General features: G+C 47.4%; 2 protein-coding genes and 1 pseudogene across 2 annotated transcripts; 1 reads left to right on the top strand and 2 right to left on the bottom strand.

The window, feature by feature from the left end:
• Positions 1–340: 340 nt before the first annotated feature.
• Positions 341–2234, top strand: LOC138609221 (RNA/RNP complex-1-interacting phosphatase pseudogene; annotated as a pseudogene).
• Positions 2235–2447: 213 nt separating this feature from the next.
• LOC138608777 (zinc finger protein 70-like) lies at positions 2448–3919 on the bottom strand. The gene is made up of 2 exons (XM_069681340.1): positions 3727–3919; positions 2448–3507 (listed from the first exon to the last, which is right to left on the bottom strand). The coding sequence occupies exons 1-2, from the start codon at positions 3917–3919 to the stop codon at positions 2828–2830; spliced, it is 873 nt and encodes a 290-aa protein (XP_069537441.1). The 3' UTR covers positions 2448–2827.
• Positions 3920–4246: 327 nt separating this feature from the next.
• On the bottom strand, positions 4247–16018 carry dnai2b (dynein, axonemal, intermediate chain 2b). The gene is made up of 12 exons (XM_069681341.1): positions 15836–16018; positions 13206–13367; positions 12164–12285; positions 10083–10225; positions 9493–9606; positions 9257–9396; positions 9025–9147; positions 6144–6367; positions 5601–5736; positions 5232–5378; positions 4868–5092; positions 4247–4503 (listed from the first exon to the last, which is right to left on the bottom strand). The coding sequence occupies exons 1-12, from the start codon at positions 16016–16018 to the stop codon at positions 4444–4446; spliced, it is 1779 nt and encodes a 592-aa protein (XP_069537442.1). The 3' UTR covers positions 4247–4443.
• Between the last annotated feature and the right edge of the window lie 587 nt (positions 16019–16605).

Below are 16605 nucleotides of genomic sequence, written 5' to 3'. Positions count from 1 at the left end.
ACCAGCATCTCAGAAAGCGTGATAACATTAATATTTGTTATTACTGACACATTATGGTGCGAGCAGGATTTTAACCATTTGGTCGTTCAATCAGAAAAATGATTTGTAGTGTGCGTGTGAGTTCTGGATCTGTACAGCGAGCAGAAACACATCAGAAGGTTTTTGTTTGGTCTCTGGTGAATTTGGACACAGATCAGGATTCATCTCACAAAGTGTTGGTTGATCTAATATGACAGAAGTCAGGCATCCTTTAAGTGTTGTTTTTTGACTGGAGTTTGGTGTGACTGTGAGGCACACTTGTGACTGTTTGTTTCTGTTTGTGTCAGGTTGCAGCTGAAAAGATTCTGAGACCGGCGGCTGAGATGCCTGATGATGACAGGAAGAAGAAGAAGAAGAAGAACGGCGTTCCAGATGGATGGCTGGATTACCGTCCTGTAGGTCGAAGGATACCCGGGACTCGATTCATTGCCTTCAAAGTGCCTTTAAAAGCAGCTGTGAACTGTCGGGTCCCTGAGGCGAGCTCGTTCGGTCTGTGGGACCTGCTGGACTCTGTGGAGAGACAGAACCAGGAACTGGGTCTGATCATCGACCTGACCTTCACCAGCAGGTACTACAGGCTTAGTGACGTCCCGCAGTCCTGCTCCTACATCAAGATCCGCACCGAGGGTCACCGGGTTCCCTCCGACGCCGCGATCCTGAGCTTCAAACGGGCCGTCACACACTTCCTGAAGGAGAACTTGGACAATGACAAGTTGATCGGAGTCCACTGCACCCACGGCCTGAACCGCACTGGGTACCTGGTCTGCAGGTACCTCGTAGACGTGGACGGTCTGGATCCTGCAGCGGCGGTGGAGCTCTTTAACTCCTGCAGAGGTCACTGCATCGAGAGGAAGAACTACCTGAACGACCTACAGCAAGGAGCCAAGAGAAGCAACGACGGCATCGAGCTGCCAGAGGAGGAGGCAGTCAGAGGGCTCACCATGGAGCGCTCCATGGAGGCCGCTGTTGGACGTGGAGAGAGACCAGCAGGCCACGCCGCTGCAGAGGCGACTCAACCAGCCGACGCAAAACCTACTGGTCGACGCCGCCACGGAGCTCGACATCGCCGGGGCCACAGGGGGGGTGATGGACCTCCACAGAGTGGCATCCTCCCCACACCCACCCCTCTCCATCAGCCCTCTGCCCCGCCCCCTCCTGCCCCCCTCCCTTGGTACAGCTGGAGTGACGAGCTGAGCGTTGAAAAGCAGAATGAAAACATGAAAAACAAAACACAGACAGACACAAACTGTGAAACACAGAAGTCAGATGGAGGCAGCGTCAGAGCAGCAGCTCCTGTGTCCTGTGAGCTTAAATCAGTGTTTTTCTGAATGGAGTCTGGTGTGTGTGCAGAGAGCGATGTAACGTCTGTGTGTGGTTAAAACAATCATCTTCCTCTGTAACAAAAAGGTCTATCTCTGTAGGGATCCTTTCTGTCATGTTGTCACACACTTAGAATAACAATCTGAGCCTGTCAGTGGAAACAACAAGAACGTTTAGTGGACGACCTTTGACCCATCAAGGATTATGTTGCAGCCATTACAGCCTGTTTCACTGCTGCAGGATGAACACATCGGTTTGTAGCTGTTTGTCACTTAGAGACAATATTCTTTCAAAATAAGACCCTGGCCCCGCTCCTGCAGCTGAGTGCACCAGCTGGGCGTACGCCTGGGCGTAAGGTTACGTCCGACTTAAAGCTGAAAGTTACGACAGACTTTAAATTACGCCCTGTGCACCAGTTAGACAGAAGCCCTGTTTGTGTTGCACCGGGGCGTATCTTTACGCCTAGGCTGGAGCAGGCAACGGTAAAAGTAACGTCACAAAACTTCAAAGAAAAACACAGTGGCAGCTCGTCCTGTTTACGGGGCGATTAATGAAAGAACATTAAAACTAGAGAATGCGTGATCGGACAGCGAGCTATTTATTGCAGCATTGATCAATTTCCTTGTCGATAGCCTATCTTTGATTTTCCGTGTGTGTGTTCAGTTTTGCTGAGAGAACATTTTTATGTTCTTAATAAAAGTCAGTTTCTTTATTTGCTTTCCGTAAAATGTATTCTTCTTTAGTTTTGTGTTATCCGTACCTCGATGAGTCGATGGGAGAAGTTAGCGAGTGGAGACGTGTGTTGCTTTGCAGGCTTCACGTGGACGCGCAGCCGCGACCGGCGTCTGTGAGGCTCGGTGCACTCGGCTGCAGAATGAGCCTTTAATGTTCAACAGAAAATAAAACATTTAATTTGAACAGAAATGTTTGTTTCACTTTTATAATCGGTTGTTTCATGTTCTGTGATCACATGACAGCTTCCTCCTCACAGCTGCTCAGAGCTCTGCAGTCTGACTTCCTGTTTGTTCATCAGGACAGTCTGAAGCTGAAACGTGACTTCAGGTTCATTCAAGAAAAACCTTTTTATTTGGATTCAAAGTGACGGCTGCTCACAGGAACACGAGAGCGGACCTGAGAGCAGCAGCACGAACACACAGCGTGGACAGGAAGTGACGCCTCAGCTCGACACTTTATTCACAAGAAACGTTTCTGCTTCCAACAAACTTCTGGATTCTGACAACAAAGTTCTTAAAGAGTCAAAGATTCTGTTTCTCTCTAAATATTCAGTTAGAACGTTTTGAAACTTCTGTCCTGAAACATAAACTCGATCTCTCTTGAACACTCTGATCTTCAGCTCTCATCCTGTCCTCCCTTCGACCTCTCAGATAAAAATATAAAAACTAATTAACGATTATTTCCACGCTGACAAGCAGCTGGTAGGATGGATGATCAGAACCAGCAGGACCCTTCAGGTCTTCCTCCCAGTCTGACACCTGTGCCTCCTCTTCTTCCACACCTGTCTGAAAGTCTTCCCACAGTCCCGGCAGGTGTGTGTGTTCTCGCTCAGTTGGACTCGGTTGGCGTTTGTGTCAGGCGGCTGAAAGTGTCTCTCTGAGCTCCGGGTCTGGGTCTGCAGCCCCCTCCTCCTCTGGTGAGTCTGGATGTGAAGCTTCAGGGTCTCTGCAGCCTCAAACGGTTCCCCGCACAGACCACAGACAGGCTCCGCCTCCTGCAGGTGGGCTATCAGGTGTCGGATTAAGTACCTGCGGTCCTTAAAGGTCCGGCTGCAGACGAGGCAGCGGGCCGGTCCTCCTGGTCTAAGCTGCTTTGGTTCCTGTGAAGCAGACCTGGTGTCGGCCGAGTCTCTGCTGTAGTCCTCGCTGTCCTCGGTCTCAGACGACACCAGCTGGACCTCCTGATCCGGACCTGCTGGTTCTGGTTCTGTCTGAGTGGTCACAGCAGCTGGCAGACTGCCATCCTGACCCGGTCTGGCTGCACACCTGGCGTTATAGGTAAACTGGATGATTTCAGCCTCGTCCAGGTGAAGCGGACCACCCTCCTGCTCGTCTCTGACATGTGGGTCCTCCTGGTCCTGGTGCTCAGGGAGACCCGCCTCATTACTCACCAACAGCTGCTGCATGAAGACGTCTGCAGGGAACAAACACAAACTCAGAATCTGTTTCAGCAGCGGTCCAGTCTGCAGAACCAGAACCAGAGAGACCGACAGGAGGACATCACAGTAAATACACCTCTAACCAGATGATGGAGTGAAAGCAACAGAGCAAGTGAGCGTCTGACATCACACAGCCGAGTCACCTCCAGGTGACTCGGCTCACCTGAACCTCGGACCTTTAACCTTACACTGACCTGCGGACGGGACGTCCATGAGCGGCTTGTTGAGCGCGCAGAGCAGCGCGTGCTGGCGGGAGATCACCTCCTGACTCAGAGTCGCTTCCTGTTCGTATTTAAGGAGCGTTTTTTCACAAGCGCTTAAAATGTCTTCGACCGCCGCGCTGAGCCGCTGAGACACGAACTCCAGGAGCTTCTGGACCCGGGACATGTTCACACCGAGAGACGGGACAGCAGCACCGCCAACTTGCTAACTGTGCTAACGGTACTAAGACTTCCGGGTCTGGTAGCGACAACACGAGGACTTCCGGGAGCCTTCAGAGTAAAAGCACCACATTTTTTGCTAGAAGAGTCTTTTGTTTTGTGAATGTAGTTTGAATTTTGGTTTTCTGTTTTGAAGGTCTCAAGAAATGTGTGATTGTGAAAAACTGTAAAATTAAAATGATACACAAACAGATGAGAGGTCCACGAGGAGTAAAAACAAGCAAACAGTGGAAAACATTGTAACACACTCGTTATCTTATTCTGATATCAAAGATATTATAGATGTTTATTGTGACAAAGCTACAGACAAAAACACGTCTTCTGAACATTTCTTTCTGTCTTTCAAAAGTTCTGTAAAATATTAAAGTTCCTTCAAAGTGTAACAGGAAGTGTGACTACTGAATAAACCAGAGTTCAGCTGAGGTGTGACAGAACATTTGTCAAACACACTTCAAATCAAACAGCTGTTTTTTATTCTCGCGAAGTTTCTGTTTCCTCTTTCACTTCTTTCTCTTCACAGACGTCTTTCTCCTGAAAGAAACAACAGTGAGACGTTCAGTCCGACTCTTCAGCATCATGTTTCTGTTGATTCACTTCAAGTTTAATCAAGTTATAATTTCTGCACTTCTAAGGATGACAGTATTCATTTGATGTGTTTCATAATGTTAAATCTTTGATTTCTCATAATAAACACTTCACTGTAAACACAAAGATTTGATCTATTTTTCATTTAAAACTATTTTACGCTCATGATGACTTTAAAAGATCTTTTTTTGTTCTCAAACTGTTTTTTGAAAACTGGTTGCTAAACGTGACCCTGAGTGTGTGAAACTGTTTCTGATCAGCTGAAGAGGAAGATGAAGGAGGATCAGTGAGCTGTGTGTTTGGTTCTGACCCGGTCACTCTGCTCGTCCCGCTCCGTCCTCCTCCTCTGCTCTGCCTCCACCACGCTGAAGAAGTCCCTCTCTGCTCGGGCGATCAGCTGATCAGGGCCGTCCTCTCCGTCCTCTCGTCCTCCATCCTCGTCGCGGCTCTGCTCAGAGCGGCTCCTCTCCTTCAGACGGATCTCTCTCTGCCGGGCCTCCAGGATCTTCTCTCGCTTCGTCTCGCGCTCAAACATCTGCACACACAGTAAAATCTGTCCGTTATGAATCCCTTATTGTTCCTGTCTCTGTAAAAACATCCTCACAGACACCAGAGATCCATAACTCTGCTAATCCAGAGTCAGATCTCTGCTCAGCAGGCGAGTCTGCTCTCACCGCGGCCAGCAGACTCTTCTCGTTCTTCTGGAGGGTGGATAGTCCGGAGCACACCTCTAGCAGCGTGGCCCCGCCCTTCCGAGAGCCGCACACCACCAGGCGCCCGTTGTCCTGGAGACGTAGGCTGTACAGGGCCTCGTCACACACCTAAGGACGGAAACACACACTGTCACACAATGACATCATGACCCACATCATGATCCTGCAGTCAAACTCGAGTAACTTCCATGGCAGTTTGCACTTAAGTTTTCCCCCATGTTTAATAAAACCTGCAGTCCTTCAGACTTACTACACATTTTGCAGTGTATTTAATATTTACAGTGTGAACATGTTTTTCAGTGCACAGGTGAGGCAGGTGAGGTGGGGCACCTTGAGGCTCAGGGTGGGGTCGCTCTGTTTGAACAGGATGTCCCAGACATCCAGAGTGCCGTCCATCTTCACGGTGAAGAAGACGGAGGGTCTGACTGGACTCCAGCAGGCATCCGTCAGGTACGACATCTGATACCTTAGAACACACACACACACACACACACACACACACCCACACACACACACACACACACACACACACACACAAACACACACACACACACACACACGGATTCATCACAAACACAATATTTACACAATTATTAAAATACTTCATGAACAAGGAGGCAAAGACTTAAGATCTAAAGCCCTGCTGCGATGACGCTGCCTGTTTTTACTGATGAGTAAGTTATCACAAGTTATGAGTAAGTGTCACAAAGTTCATCAGGGAGACAGAACAGGTGAAAACAGATGAGAGGACAGGTGAGACGCGAGGGCATGAAGACAGGAGGCAGCAGATTATAAAGTGTATGCTAATGATTCATGTTTAAAGTTAACATCAGTCTAAGGGAATTAAGTAAATGTTTGTCCTCTGGTTCTTACTTGGTCCACATGATGGACGACTCCTTGATGTCCTCAGACCAGATGCGAGCCGTCCAGTCCCCCACGGTCAGGAAGTTCTTGGGGAAGAATGGGTTCCTCTGCAGGGCGTAGACCGGTCCATGGTGACCATCGTATGTACAGACGATCTTCTCTGCTGGGGTCTTCGCCTTCCTGTTACAGGACACGACCACACCCTGCTCCGTCCCCACCATGAACTTAGTCGGCTGCAGAGACATGGAGGACACACAAAAGACCCACTGAGAGACTAAAGACACACTGAGAGGAACGAAGACACACTGAGAGAGACTAAAGACACACTGAGAGACTAAAGACACACTGAGAGACTAAAGACACTGAGAGACTAAAGAAACACTGAGAGACTAAAGACACTGAGAGAGACTAAAGACACTGAGAGAGACTAAAGACACACTGAGAGAGACTAAAGACACACTGAGAGACTAAAGACACACTGAGAGACTAAAGACACTGAGAGACTAAAGACACTGAGAGAGACTAAAGACACTGAGAGAGACTAAAGACACACTGAGAGACTAAAGACACACTGAGAGACTAAAGACACACTGAGAGACTAAAGACACTGAGAGACTAAAGACACTGAGAGACTGAAGACACACTGAGAGACTAAAGACACTGAGAGACTAAAGACACTGAGAGACTGAAGACACACTGAGAGACTAAAGACACTGAGAGAGACTAAAGACACACTGAGAGAGACTAAAGACACTGAGAGACTAAAGACACACTGAGAGACTAAAGACACTGAGAGAGACTAAAGACACTGAGAGAGACTAAAGACACTGAGAGACTAAAGACACTGAGAGACTAAAGACACTGAGAGACTAAAGACACACTGAGAGAGACTAAAGACACTGAGAGACTAAAGACACACTGAGAGACTAAAGACACTGAGAGAGACTAAAGACACACTGAGAGACTAAAGACACTGAGAGAGACTAAAGACACACTGAGAGAGACTAAAGACACACTGAGAGACTAAAGACACACTGAGAGACTAAAGACACTGAGAGAGACTAAAGACACAGAGAGAGACTAAAGACACAGAGAGAGACTAAAGACACACTGAGAGACTAAAGACACTGAGAGAGACTAAAGACACACTGAGAGAGACTAAAGACACACTGAGAGAGACTAAAGACACTGAGAGAGACTAAAGACACACTGAGAGACTAAAGACACTGAGAGAGACTAAAGACACACTGAGAGACTAAAGACACTGAGAGAGACTAAAGACACACTGAGAGACTAAAGACACACTGAGAGAGACTAAAGACTCACTGAGAGACTAAAGACACTGAGAGAGACTAAAGACACACTGAGAGACTAAAGACACACTGAGAGACTAAAGACACTGAGAGAGACTAAAGACACTGAGAGACTAAAGACACTGAGAGAGACTAAAGACACTGAGAGACTAAAGACACACTGAGAGACTAAAGACACTGAGAGAGACTAAAGACACTGAGAGACTAAAGACACTGAGAGAGACTAAAGACACACTGAGAGACTAAAGACACACTGAGAGACTAAAGACACAGAGAGAGACTAAAGACACACTGAGAGACTAAAGACACTGAGAGAGACTAAAGACACAGAGAGAGACTAAAGACACTGAGAGAGACTAAAGACACACTGAGAGAGACTAAAGACACTGAGAGACTAAAGACACACTGAGAGACTAAAGACACTGAGAGAGACTAAAGACACTGAGAGACTAAAGACACTGAGAGAGACTAAAGACACACTGAGAGACTAAAGACACACTGAGAGACTAAAGACACAGAGAGAGACTAAAGACACACTGAGAGACTAAAGACACTGAGAGAGACTAAAGACACAGAGAGAGACTAAAGACACTGAGAGAGACTAAAGACACACTGAGAGAGACTAAAGACACTGAGAGAGACTAAAGACACTGAGAGAGACTAAAGACACACTGAGAGACTAAAGACACACTGAGAGAGACTAAAGACACACTGAGAGACTAAAGACACTGAGAGACTAAAGACACACTGAGAGAGACTAAAGACACTGAGAGACTAAAGACACACTGAGAGAGACTAAAGACACTGAGAGACTAAAGACACTGAGAGACTAAAGACACACTGAGAGACTAAAGACACACTGAGAGAGACTAAAGACACTGAGAGACTGAAGACACTGAGAGACTGAAGACACACTGAGAGACTAAAGACACTGAGAGACTAAAGACACTGAGAGAGACTGAAGACACACTGAGAGACTAAAGACACTGAGAGACTAAAGACACTGAGAGAGACTAAAGACACACTGAGAGACTAAAGACACTGAGAGAGACTAAAGACACACTGAGAGACTAAAGACACACTGAGAGACTAAAGACACTGAGAGACTAAAGACACACTGAGAGAGACTAAAGACACACTGAGAGACTAAAGACACACTGAGAGACTAAAGACACTGAGAGACTAAAGACACACTGAGAGACTAAAGACACTGAGAGAGACTAAAGACACACTGAGAGACTAAAGACACACTGAGAGACTAAAGACACTGAGAGAGACTAAAGACACTGAGAGACTAAAGACACACTGAGAGACTAAAGACACAGAGAGAGACTAAAGACACACTGAGAGACTAAAGACACTGAGAGAGACTAAAGAATCACTGAGAGAGACTAAAGACACTGAGAGAGACTAAAGACACTGAGAGAGACTAAAGAATCACTGAGAGAGACTGGAATATTCGCCCTTCTGATACAACAGAAAATGTGTCTTTTGGATGAACAACTGTGACATACGACCCTGGTTTTAGGCTTGCAGGCACATATGAGACTGGGCCCTTACAGGCTGATGGAGCTCACCATGGTGGACTCAAACTCCAGAGAGACGCCTCCTAACGCCCGGTCCAGGTTCCCCTCCCTGCCCGGGTCCAGAACTAGGCGGTCTGTGGGCTCACTCAGCCGGCGCACGTCCCACCAAAGAACCTAAGGGGGGGGATTCGATTTATACAATGAAAGCTACCTGTCTCTCTCTCTCTGTCTGTCTATCTGTTTGTCACCTGTCTGCCTGTATGTCAACTGTCTACCTGTCTACCTGTCCGTCGGTGGAGGTGGAGAAAGCATCGGTACCGGTCTTGGACTGAAGCCAGGTGACCTTGTAGGCGGGGTCTCGGTGACTCTGCTCCACAGAGGATACCTCCACTGGCTGGCTGCCTCTTCGGGTGTCCCAGTACGCTAAACAAGCACACACACAGGTGAACAAACACACAAGTGAACACACGCAGTCTCCTGTAATCTCCATCTGTCTGCACAGACTGCACCTGAACCCACCAATCTGTCCATTGTAGCTGCCCCCCAACAGCGTGTGGGGGTCTTTGGGGTTGTATTCCAGACAGATGAGGGGGGACGGCGGCTTCAGGGTCATCTCGGGTCTGTTGGGATTCTCTGAAACAGAAACCGCTTGTTGTATTAAACTGGACTCTGTGCCTTTAAATCCAGCTGCTGCCTGTCTTAGGGCCCGATCAGACAGAACGCGCTTTGCAGGCTGTAAAACGCGAGGCGCACCGCACTGCCTTTTTTGTGGAAGTAAACACCCGATCAGACAGAGCGCGTTTCAGCAGCTGGGGGCGGCTTTTTTTTCCTACTGTTGTTAAGGCAACCACCGAATCATTAGCTGTCATTAACCTAACCGTTACATTGTAAACTGACAGAAGGCTCGCCTCTCCTTTCATCCGATTGGACAATGAGAAAAAACGCCCATGACGTCGGGCACTTTTCTGCTTTGAGTTGAAGTTTTTTCAAAAACGCGAGACGCTCTGCAAAGCAAGAGCAGCGCGCAAAAAGCCTCTCATTGAAAACGATGACAAAAAAGCCGCCCCCAGCTGCTAAAACGCGTCCTGGCTGATCGGGCCCTTACTCACCGACGTCCCAGATGTACGAGTCCAGGCTCAGCTCTTTGGACGGTTTCTGGAACTCCAGGCAGGAGTAGGCCGCCGCCAACTTCCTGCCGCCATCAGGATGCCAGGACAGGCCGGTGACGGTCCGCTTCAGCTCGTTAGGATCTCTGCAGATGCACAGAGAGACAGGTACAGAGACAGGGAACAACCAGAGGGACAGGTACAGGGACAGTAAACAACCAGAGGGACAGGTACAGGGACAGTAAACAACCAGAGGGACAGGTACAGGGACAGTAGACAACCAAAGGGACAGGTACAGGGACAGTAAACAACCAGAGGGACAGGTACAGGGACAGTAGACAACCAAAGGGACAGGTACAGGGACAGTAAACAACCAGAGGGACAGGTACAGGGACAGTAGACAACCAAAGGGACAGGTACAGGGACAGTGAACAACCAGAGGGACAGGTACAGGGACAGTAGACAACCAAAGGGACAGGTACAGGGACAGTAAACAACCAACGGGACAGGTACAGGGACAGTGAACAACCAGAGGGACAGGTACAGGGACAGTGAACAACCAGAGGGACAGGTACAGGGACAGTAGACAACCAAAGGGACAGGTACAGGGACAGTGAACAACCAGAGGGACAGGTACAGGGACAGTAGACAACCAAAGGGACAGGTACAGGGACAGTGAACAACCAGAGGGACAGGTACAGGGACAGTAGACAACCAAAGGGACAGGTACAGGGACAGTGAACAACCAGAGGGACAGGTACAGGGACAGTAGACAACCAGAGGGACAGGTACAGGGACAGTAAACAACCAAAGGGACAGGTACAGGGACAGTGAACAACCAGAGGGACAGGTACAGGGACAGTAGACAACCAGAGGGACAGGTACAGGGACAGTAAACAACCAAAGGGACAGGTACAGGGACAGTAAACAACCAAAGGGACAGGTACAGGGACAGTGAACAACCAGAGGGACAGGTACAGGGACAGTAAACAACCAGAGGGACAGGTACAGGGACAGTAAACAACCAAAGGGACAGGTACAGGGACAGTGAACAACCGGAGGGACAGGTACAGGGACAGTGAACAACCAGAGGGACAGGTACAGGGACAGTAGACAACCAGAGGGACAGGTACAGGGACAGTAAACAACCAAAGGGACAGGTACAGGGACAGTGAACAACCAGAGGGACAGGTACAGGGACAGTAGACAACCAGAGGGACAGGTACAGGGACAGTAAACAACCAAAGGGACAGGTACAGGGACAGTAAACAACCAAAGGGACAGGTACAGGGACAGTGAACAACCAGAGGGACAGGTACAGGGACAGTAAACAACCAGAGGGACAGGTACAGGGACAGTAAACAACCAAAGGGACAGGTACAGGGACAGTGAACAACCAGAGGGACAGGTACAGGGACAGTAAACAACCAAAGGGACAGGTACAGGGACAGTGAACAACCGGAGGGACACACATACAACAGCTAAAGTTAGCATTTAACCATTTCCTAGCTCACATTACTATTTGCTAGGAATTTACGCCTTTCCCTTCGTATCATATATCACTATTACATGGGAACGTAAACATGAAATCACTTTCTACCTAGCAGTTACATTAGCCAGAAATGTATAAAGGCTATCATTAGCTGAGGTCTGAAGGTGGCTAATAATAAATATGTTGTTTGAACTCGGACGTCCCCTCTCGCTCTGTTTGTAGTCTCTGACTCTTCTTGAATCTGTTAAATCACATAATAAATTACAACCTCAAAACACAGCAGCCACCATTTTATCACTATTTTAGCTTTCGAGCCTGAGTTTGATATCAGAGGAAAATGGCCACCGTGTGAATATGATAAATACCCTCTGACACCCCCTGTGGTAGAGCTTGGTACTACAAAGAGTCTAACAAAGACGGTTCCTGAAAGTTTATCCTTCCATTTACTTGAACTGGTTTATTTCTGCATTGTGTGAAGGCTGTGGTACTTGTTGTACTTCATACAGGACAGAGTAATTCCTGAGTACTTCCTGAGTACCTTCTGTTTACTTCATGTGTACTTCCTGTGTGTGTGTTGTGATGTCAGCTGGACCTGAACACGTTGATGGTCTTGGCAGACGGCGGCTCCTGGCTCTCCTCCACCTCCTCCCCGTCCTCAAAGTACTCCTGGTAGATGTCCACAGCGTTGTTCTGCCTGATGCAATGCTCCATCACCTGCACAAAACACGATGACATCACACATGGCCTGGTGACATCACAGCCAGGGGCGGGGCTGTGCTTATAGCATATAACATGGTTCATTTCTGTCAGCATGGACCCACTAAATCAGGAGAACCAGCCCCCAGAACCAAACCCAGGGACAGTGGGCTGAAGTGGGTGGATGTGGGTTGTAGTGGGTGGATGTGGGCTGAAGTGGGTGGATATGGGCTGAAGTGGGTGGATGTGGGCTGAAGTGGGTGGATGTGGGCTGAAGTGGGTGGATGTGGGCTGTAGTGGGTGGATGTGGGCTGTAGTGGGTGGATGTGGGCTGATGTGGGTGGATGTGGGCTGTAGTGGGTGGATGTGGGCTGTGGGCTGTAGTGGGTGGATGTGGGTTGTAGTGGGTGGATGTGGGCTGAAGTGGGTGGATATGGGCTGAAGTGGGTGGATGTGGGCTGAAGTGGGTGGATGTGGGCTGTAGTGGGTGGATGTGGGCTGAAGTGGGTGGATATGGGCTGAAGTGGGTGGATGTGGGCTGAAGTGGGTGGATGTGGGCTGAAGTGGGTGGATGTGGGCTGTAGTGGGTGGATGTGGGCTGATGTGGGTGGATGTGGGCTGTAGTGGGTGGATGTGGGCTGTAGTGGGTGGATGTGGGCTGTGGGCTGTAGTGGGTGGATGTGGGTTGTAGTGGGTGGATGTGGGCTGAAGTGGGTGGATATGGGCTGAAGTGGGTGGATGTGGGCTGAAGTGGGTGGATGTGGGCTGAAGTGGGTGGATGTGGGCTGTAGTGGGTGGATGTGGGCTGTAGTGGGTGGATGTGGGCTGATGTGGGTGGATGTGGGCTGTAGTGGGTGGATGTGGGCTGTAGTGGGTGGATGTGGGCTGTAGTGGGTGGATGTGGGCTGAAGTGGGTGGATGTGGAGTGTGGATCTTACGCTGCCCAGCTGCAGGACGCTGTTGACATAGCTCTCGTCTTTCTCCACCTTCTTCCTGAAGCGGATGGTCTGTTCCATCTCGAGGGGGTTGATGTCTTTGGGCCACCCCCCCTCCACGTGGTTTATCCCACAGCTCTCAGACTCAAAGCGCTCCGTGTTCACCTGCATAAACAAACACCTTTACTGCACCCGAAGCAGGAAGTGTCAGTCACACAGAGCCGTGTGTGAGGCTGAGAGCAGATTCTAGAAAGCTAAACGCAAACTAAAGAAAAGATTCAACCGACAGAGAGCCGACTGCAGGAGGGAGTCTTTTTCACAGGGTGCCATTAGCATCAGAGGTTTTAGCATGATGTTTTGGGCCTCCTCCACCAACACGTCTCATCATTTGTATTTCCTTTATTAAATGACAAAACATTTTCCTCTCTTGTCACTCCAAAGCAATGATGATCTATAATAGATAAAGATAAATGTCTGCAGGGGCCTGCCCAATTCAATATCTCTATTTGCCAATTGTTTTGACCCACATTCCACACTTAACGGACTGTTAGCTGGAGTTCCTTTCCCCATTAGAAAAGGTTTCACAGTGGATCCGAGAAGATAAATGGGAAGAAGGAAGCTGTCCAGTGTAATGAAAGGAAATTTAATCTCAGTAACCATCTGAAAACTCATGAGTGCAGCCTGTACAGCTAACAGAACAGAAAAGAGCTACAGCTGCTTACTTATAGTTTGGCTCTTGAGCCGTGATTCCATTAAGCTAATGAGGAAGAGCTTCACATTGTGCCTCCAAGTCCAGGAACCCGCTCTGTGTATCACTACTTTACTTCTCCCGCCTCTGTGCTGTGGTTACAGGAAGTGTACAGCTGTGTACAGTGCTGCATTACAGCCATGAAGACATCAAATACAGAAAATAAATACCTACAACCATAGAAGGAGACAGACATACCCCCCCCCCCCCCCAGTGAGGGTATACATACCTCAGTAACTGGGATACATATTAATACTTTCAAACACACAGTGTTTTTACAGTCTTTGATTGTAGCAGCGTATTGCTGCACTTCCAGAACACAAAGATCCGCGTTTGTTTGTAATCAGTCCCTTTGTTCTTGTGAATATGGAATTTCCCGAGCAATAGGATTAGTTGTACAAAGAAAACTATATGATCATCCACATTTTCTTCTAAATACATGAAAATGTCCTTTTCCTGTAAAAGACTGACTTGTCCTGTTATTGTTCTTAGATAATGCTGTACATCAGTCCAGAATGTTCTGGAAAATACACGATGACAAAACAGATGATGAAGTGTTTCCTCTTCCTTCCCACAAAATGTACACATCAAATCAATATCAATATTAAATCTTGCTAGTTTTGTTTGTGTTGGATAAATCTGATGTAGTATCTGAAACCTCTTTAACTTTATTGTTTAAACCAAACTTCTCACCAACCGTCCACGCTCTCTGCCACTTCATTTCTCCATAGAATGAATTCTGATTGTCCTGAGGGTAAAGATATGGTTTGCATGCAGCTTCTAATATATTTATTTGAGCATCTTTTCTTTGTTATGTCGATTTCTATCAAAAGTACCAGCTGTAGGAAAAGCTCATGAGCTCCTGAGCTTCTGAGCAGCTGCAGTGCAGCCCTTGGTAGAGCGTCAAACACTACTGCAAACTCTGTGGGTGGACTGGAGACTGAAACGTGTTCATGAATTCTTGGTAAGAGAGCAGTTGTCCTCCAGCATTAACAAGTTGTTTAACATATATAATTCCATGACCAAACCACTTCCTGTAAAATAACGGTTTGTTTTTATAGAGAATATTCTCATTGTTCCAGATGGAGACATTAGTTGGTGAGAAATGATGCTTAGAAATCAGTTTCCAGGCAAGTAATGCTTGTTTCTAAAAGTTTGACAGTTTTCTATTTTGTAGTTACACTTCAGTAAAAAATGGATTCCAGCGACAGCATTAAATACAAACGTAGGAGAAGTGTTCCAGATGCTATCGCTCTGCTTCATTAGATCTGCTCACCACTGCACTTTGAAAGTATTCTCCATATCCATATCTGATGAAATTAACCAGAAGTCTATACGGGATTGAAGGGACCTATCTTTGTTACTGCTTTTTCATTTGAGTGCCTGTGTCTCCAGATATCAATCAAGCCTATCCTGCCACATATATTTTCCAATTCATTTGTCTGTTTATCCTTGGGAGGCCACCTATCCATACTCTCATTCATCACTGTGTTAAAGTCCCCCCCCCCCCATAAGACCTTACCCGCAGGACAAGTTGTTGTTAACTGATTAAGCTTCTTTTCTATCGTTAGAAATAAGGTCATATTCGTTTTTTTATTATTGGAAGCACAGACATTTACAAGAATGAACTGCTGATGGTCAATCTCAGTAACCAAATGATCCATTTCCCTTCTGTATCTGTGAGCTGTTTAATTACACGGCCTGTAACCTTGCCGAGCAGAATAGCCCCTGCTGATCGTTTGCTACCACATGAGAACCACAAATCTTTTCCCCATTGACTCCTCCAACATGATAAATCTGTATCTGAGGCATGAGATTCTTGAATAAAATAAAACTGTGTAAAACTACATCTCTTTAACTAAACTGCGCTTCAGGTAAGACTCACCTGGTGCTCGGACATGTCCCGGCAGGACTGCAGGGCCTGGTCTCGGGGGGTTTTCTGGATGAACTGCAGGGCCAGGCTCGGGTCCGGAGCAATGTCCACCAGCAGCTCCGCAGGCCGGTCAGAGAAGAGGCACTGCCGGCCGAACTCACTGCGGAGCTTCGTGTAAACGTGGACGATCTCCATCCGGCGGACTAAGCGGGTTAACGGGCTTAAAACTCGGAATCAAACTGAGACAAAATAAAAACGGACGGTGCTCGGTTTGCTGTATCCTAGCAACGCCGTGACGCGGAAAAGTGTCCTAGCAACTGCGTTTTTGTTGTTGTTGTTTTTTGAACCTAAAAAAAAAATAAAAATTCTGACAGAACACACACTTATATTCATTTAGGTATATCTAGCACGGAGCGTTCATGTTTACGTCTTAGCCTATTTTGCTAACGTTAGCAGGTTTCAGTCTAATATTAGCAATATTAGCGGCAGAAAACAAACTAATACACAGATAATATATTATTATTATGTAACTAAATCGGTCCACTTAAAAACTCCACTTCGTTCCGAGTCATGTACAAGTTAAAGCAACATCATGACAGATGTACTCACTGACACTTTACACCTGAAAGTCTCAGAACTATTTTTGCTATTACAATGCTACTCTATTACCTGTGCAACATTTGAGGAACCCTGATCACTGTTTATTTAGTTGCTACCTGCGCTCTCTCTCTCTCTCACACACACACACACACACACACACAACCTAATATAACTTATACTTA

This window comes from Semicossyphus pulcher, unplaced genomic scaffold (assembly GCF_022749685.1).
Source record: "Semicossyphus pulcher isolate SPU_LCO1_2020_fin unplaced genomic scaffold, fSemPul1.0.p SCAF_5, whole genome shotgun sequence".
NCBI lineage: Eukaryota > Metazoa > Chordata > Actinopteri > Labriformes > Labridae > Semicossyphus > Semicossyphus pulcher.
The sequence above is the reverse complement of the archived record's forward strand: the minus strand, read 5'-3'. Positions and strand labels throughout refer to the sequence as shown.

Excerpts from the sequence above, each read along its gene's own strand:
- LOC138608777 (XM_069681340.1), bottom strand. The coding sequence starts at position 3,919 with ATGTCCCGGGTCCAGAAGCTCCTGGAGTTCGTGTCTCAGCGGCTCAGC. Across the intron at positions 3,508-3,726 it reads CATGGACGTCCCGTCCGCAG|ACGTCTTCATGCAGCAGCTG; the intron begins GTCAGTGTAAGG and ends TGTTCCCTGCAG.
- dnai2b (XM_069681341.1), bottom strand. The coding sequence starts at position 16,018 with ATGGAGATCGTCCACGTTTACACGAAGCTCCGCAGTGAGTTCGGCCGG. Across the intron at positions 13,368-15,835 it reads GGGACATGTCCGAGCACCAG|GTGAACACGGAGCGCTTTGA; the intron begins GTGAGTCTTACC and ends TTGTTTATGCAG. Across the intron at positions 4,504-4,867 it reads GGGACGAGCAGAGTGACCGG|GAGAAAGACGTCTGTGAAGA; the intron begins GTCAGAACCAAA and ends TGTTTCTTTCAG.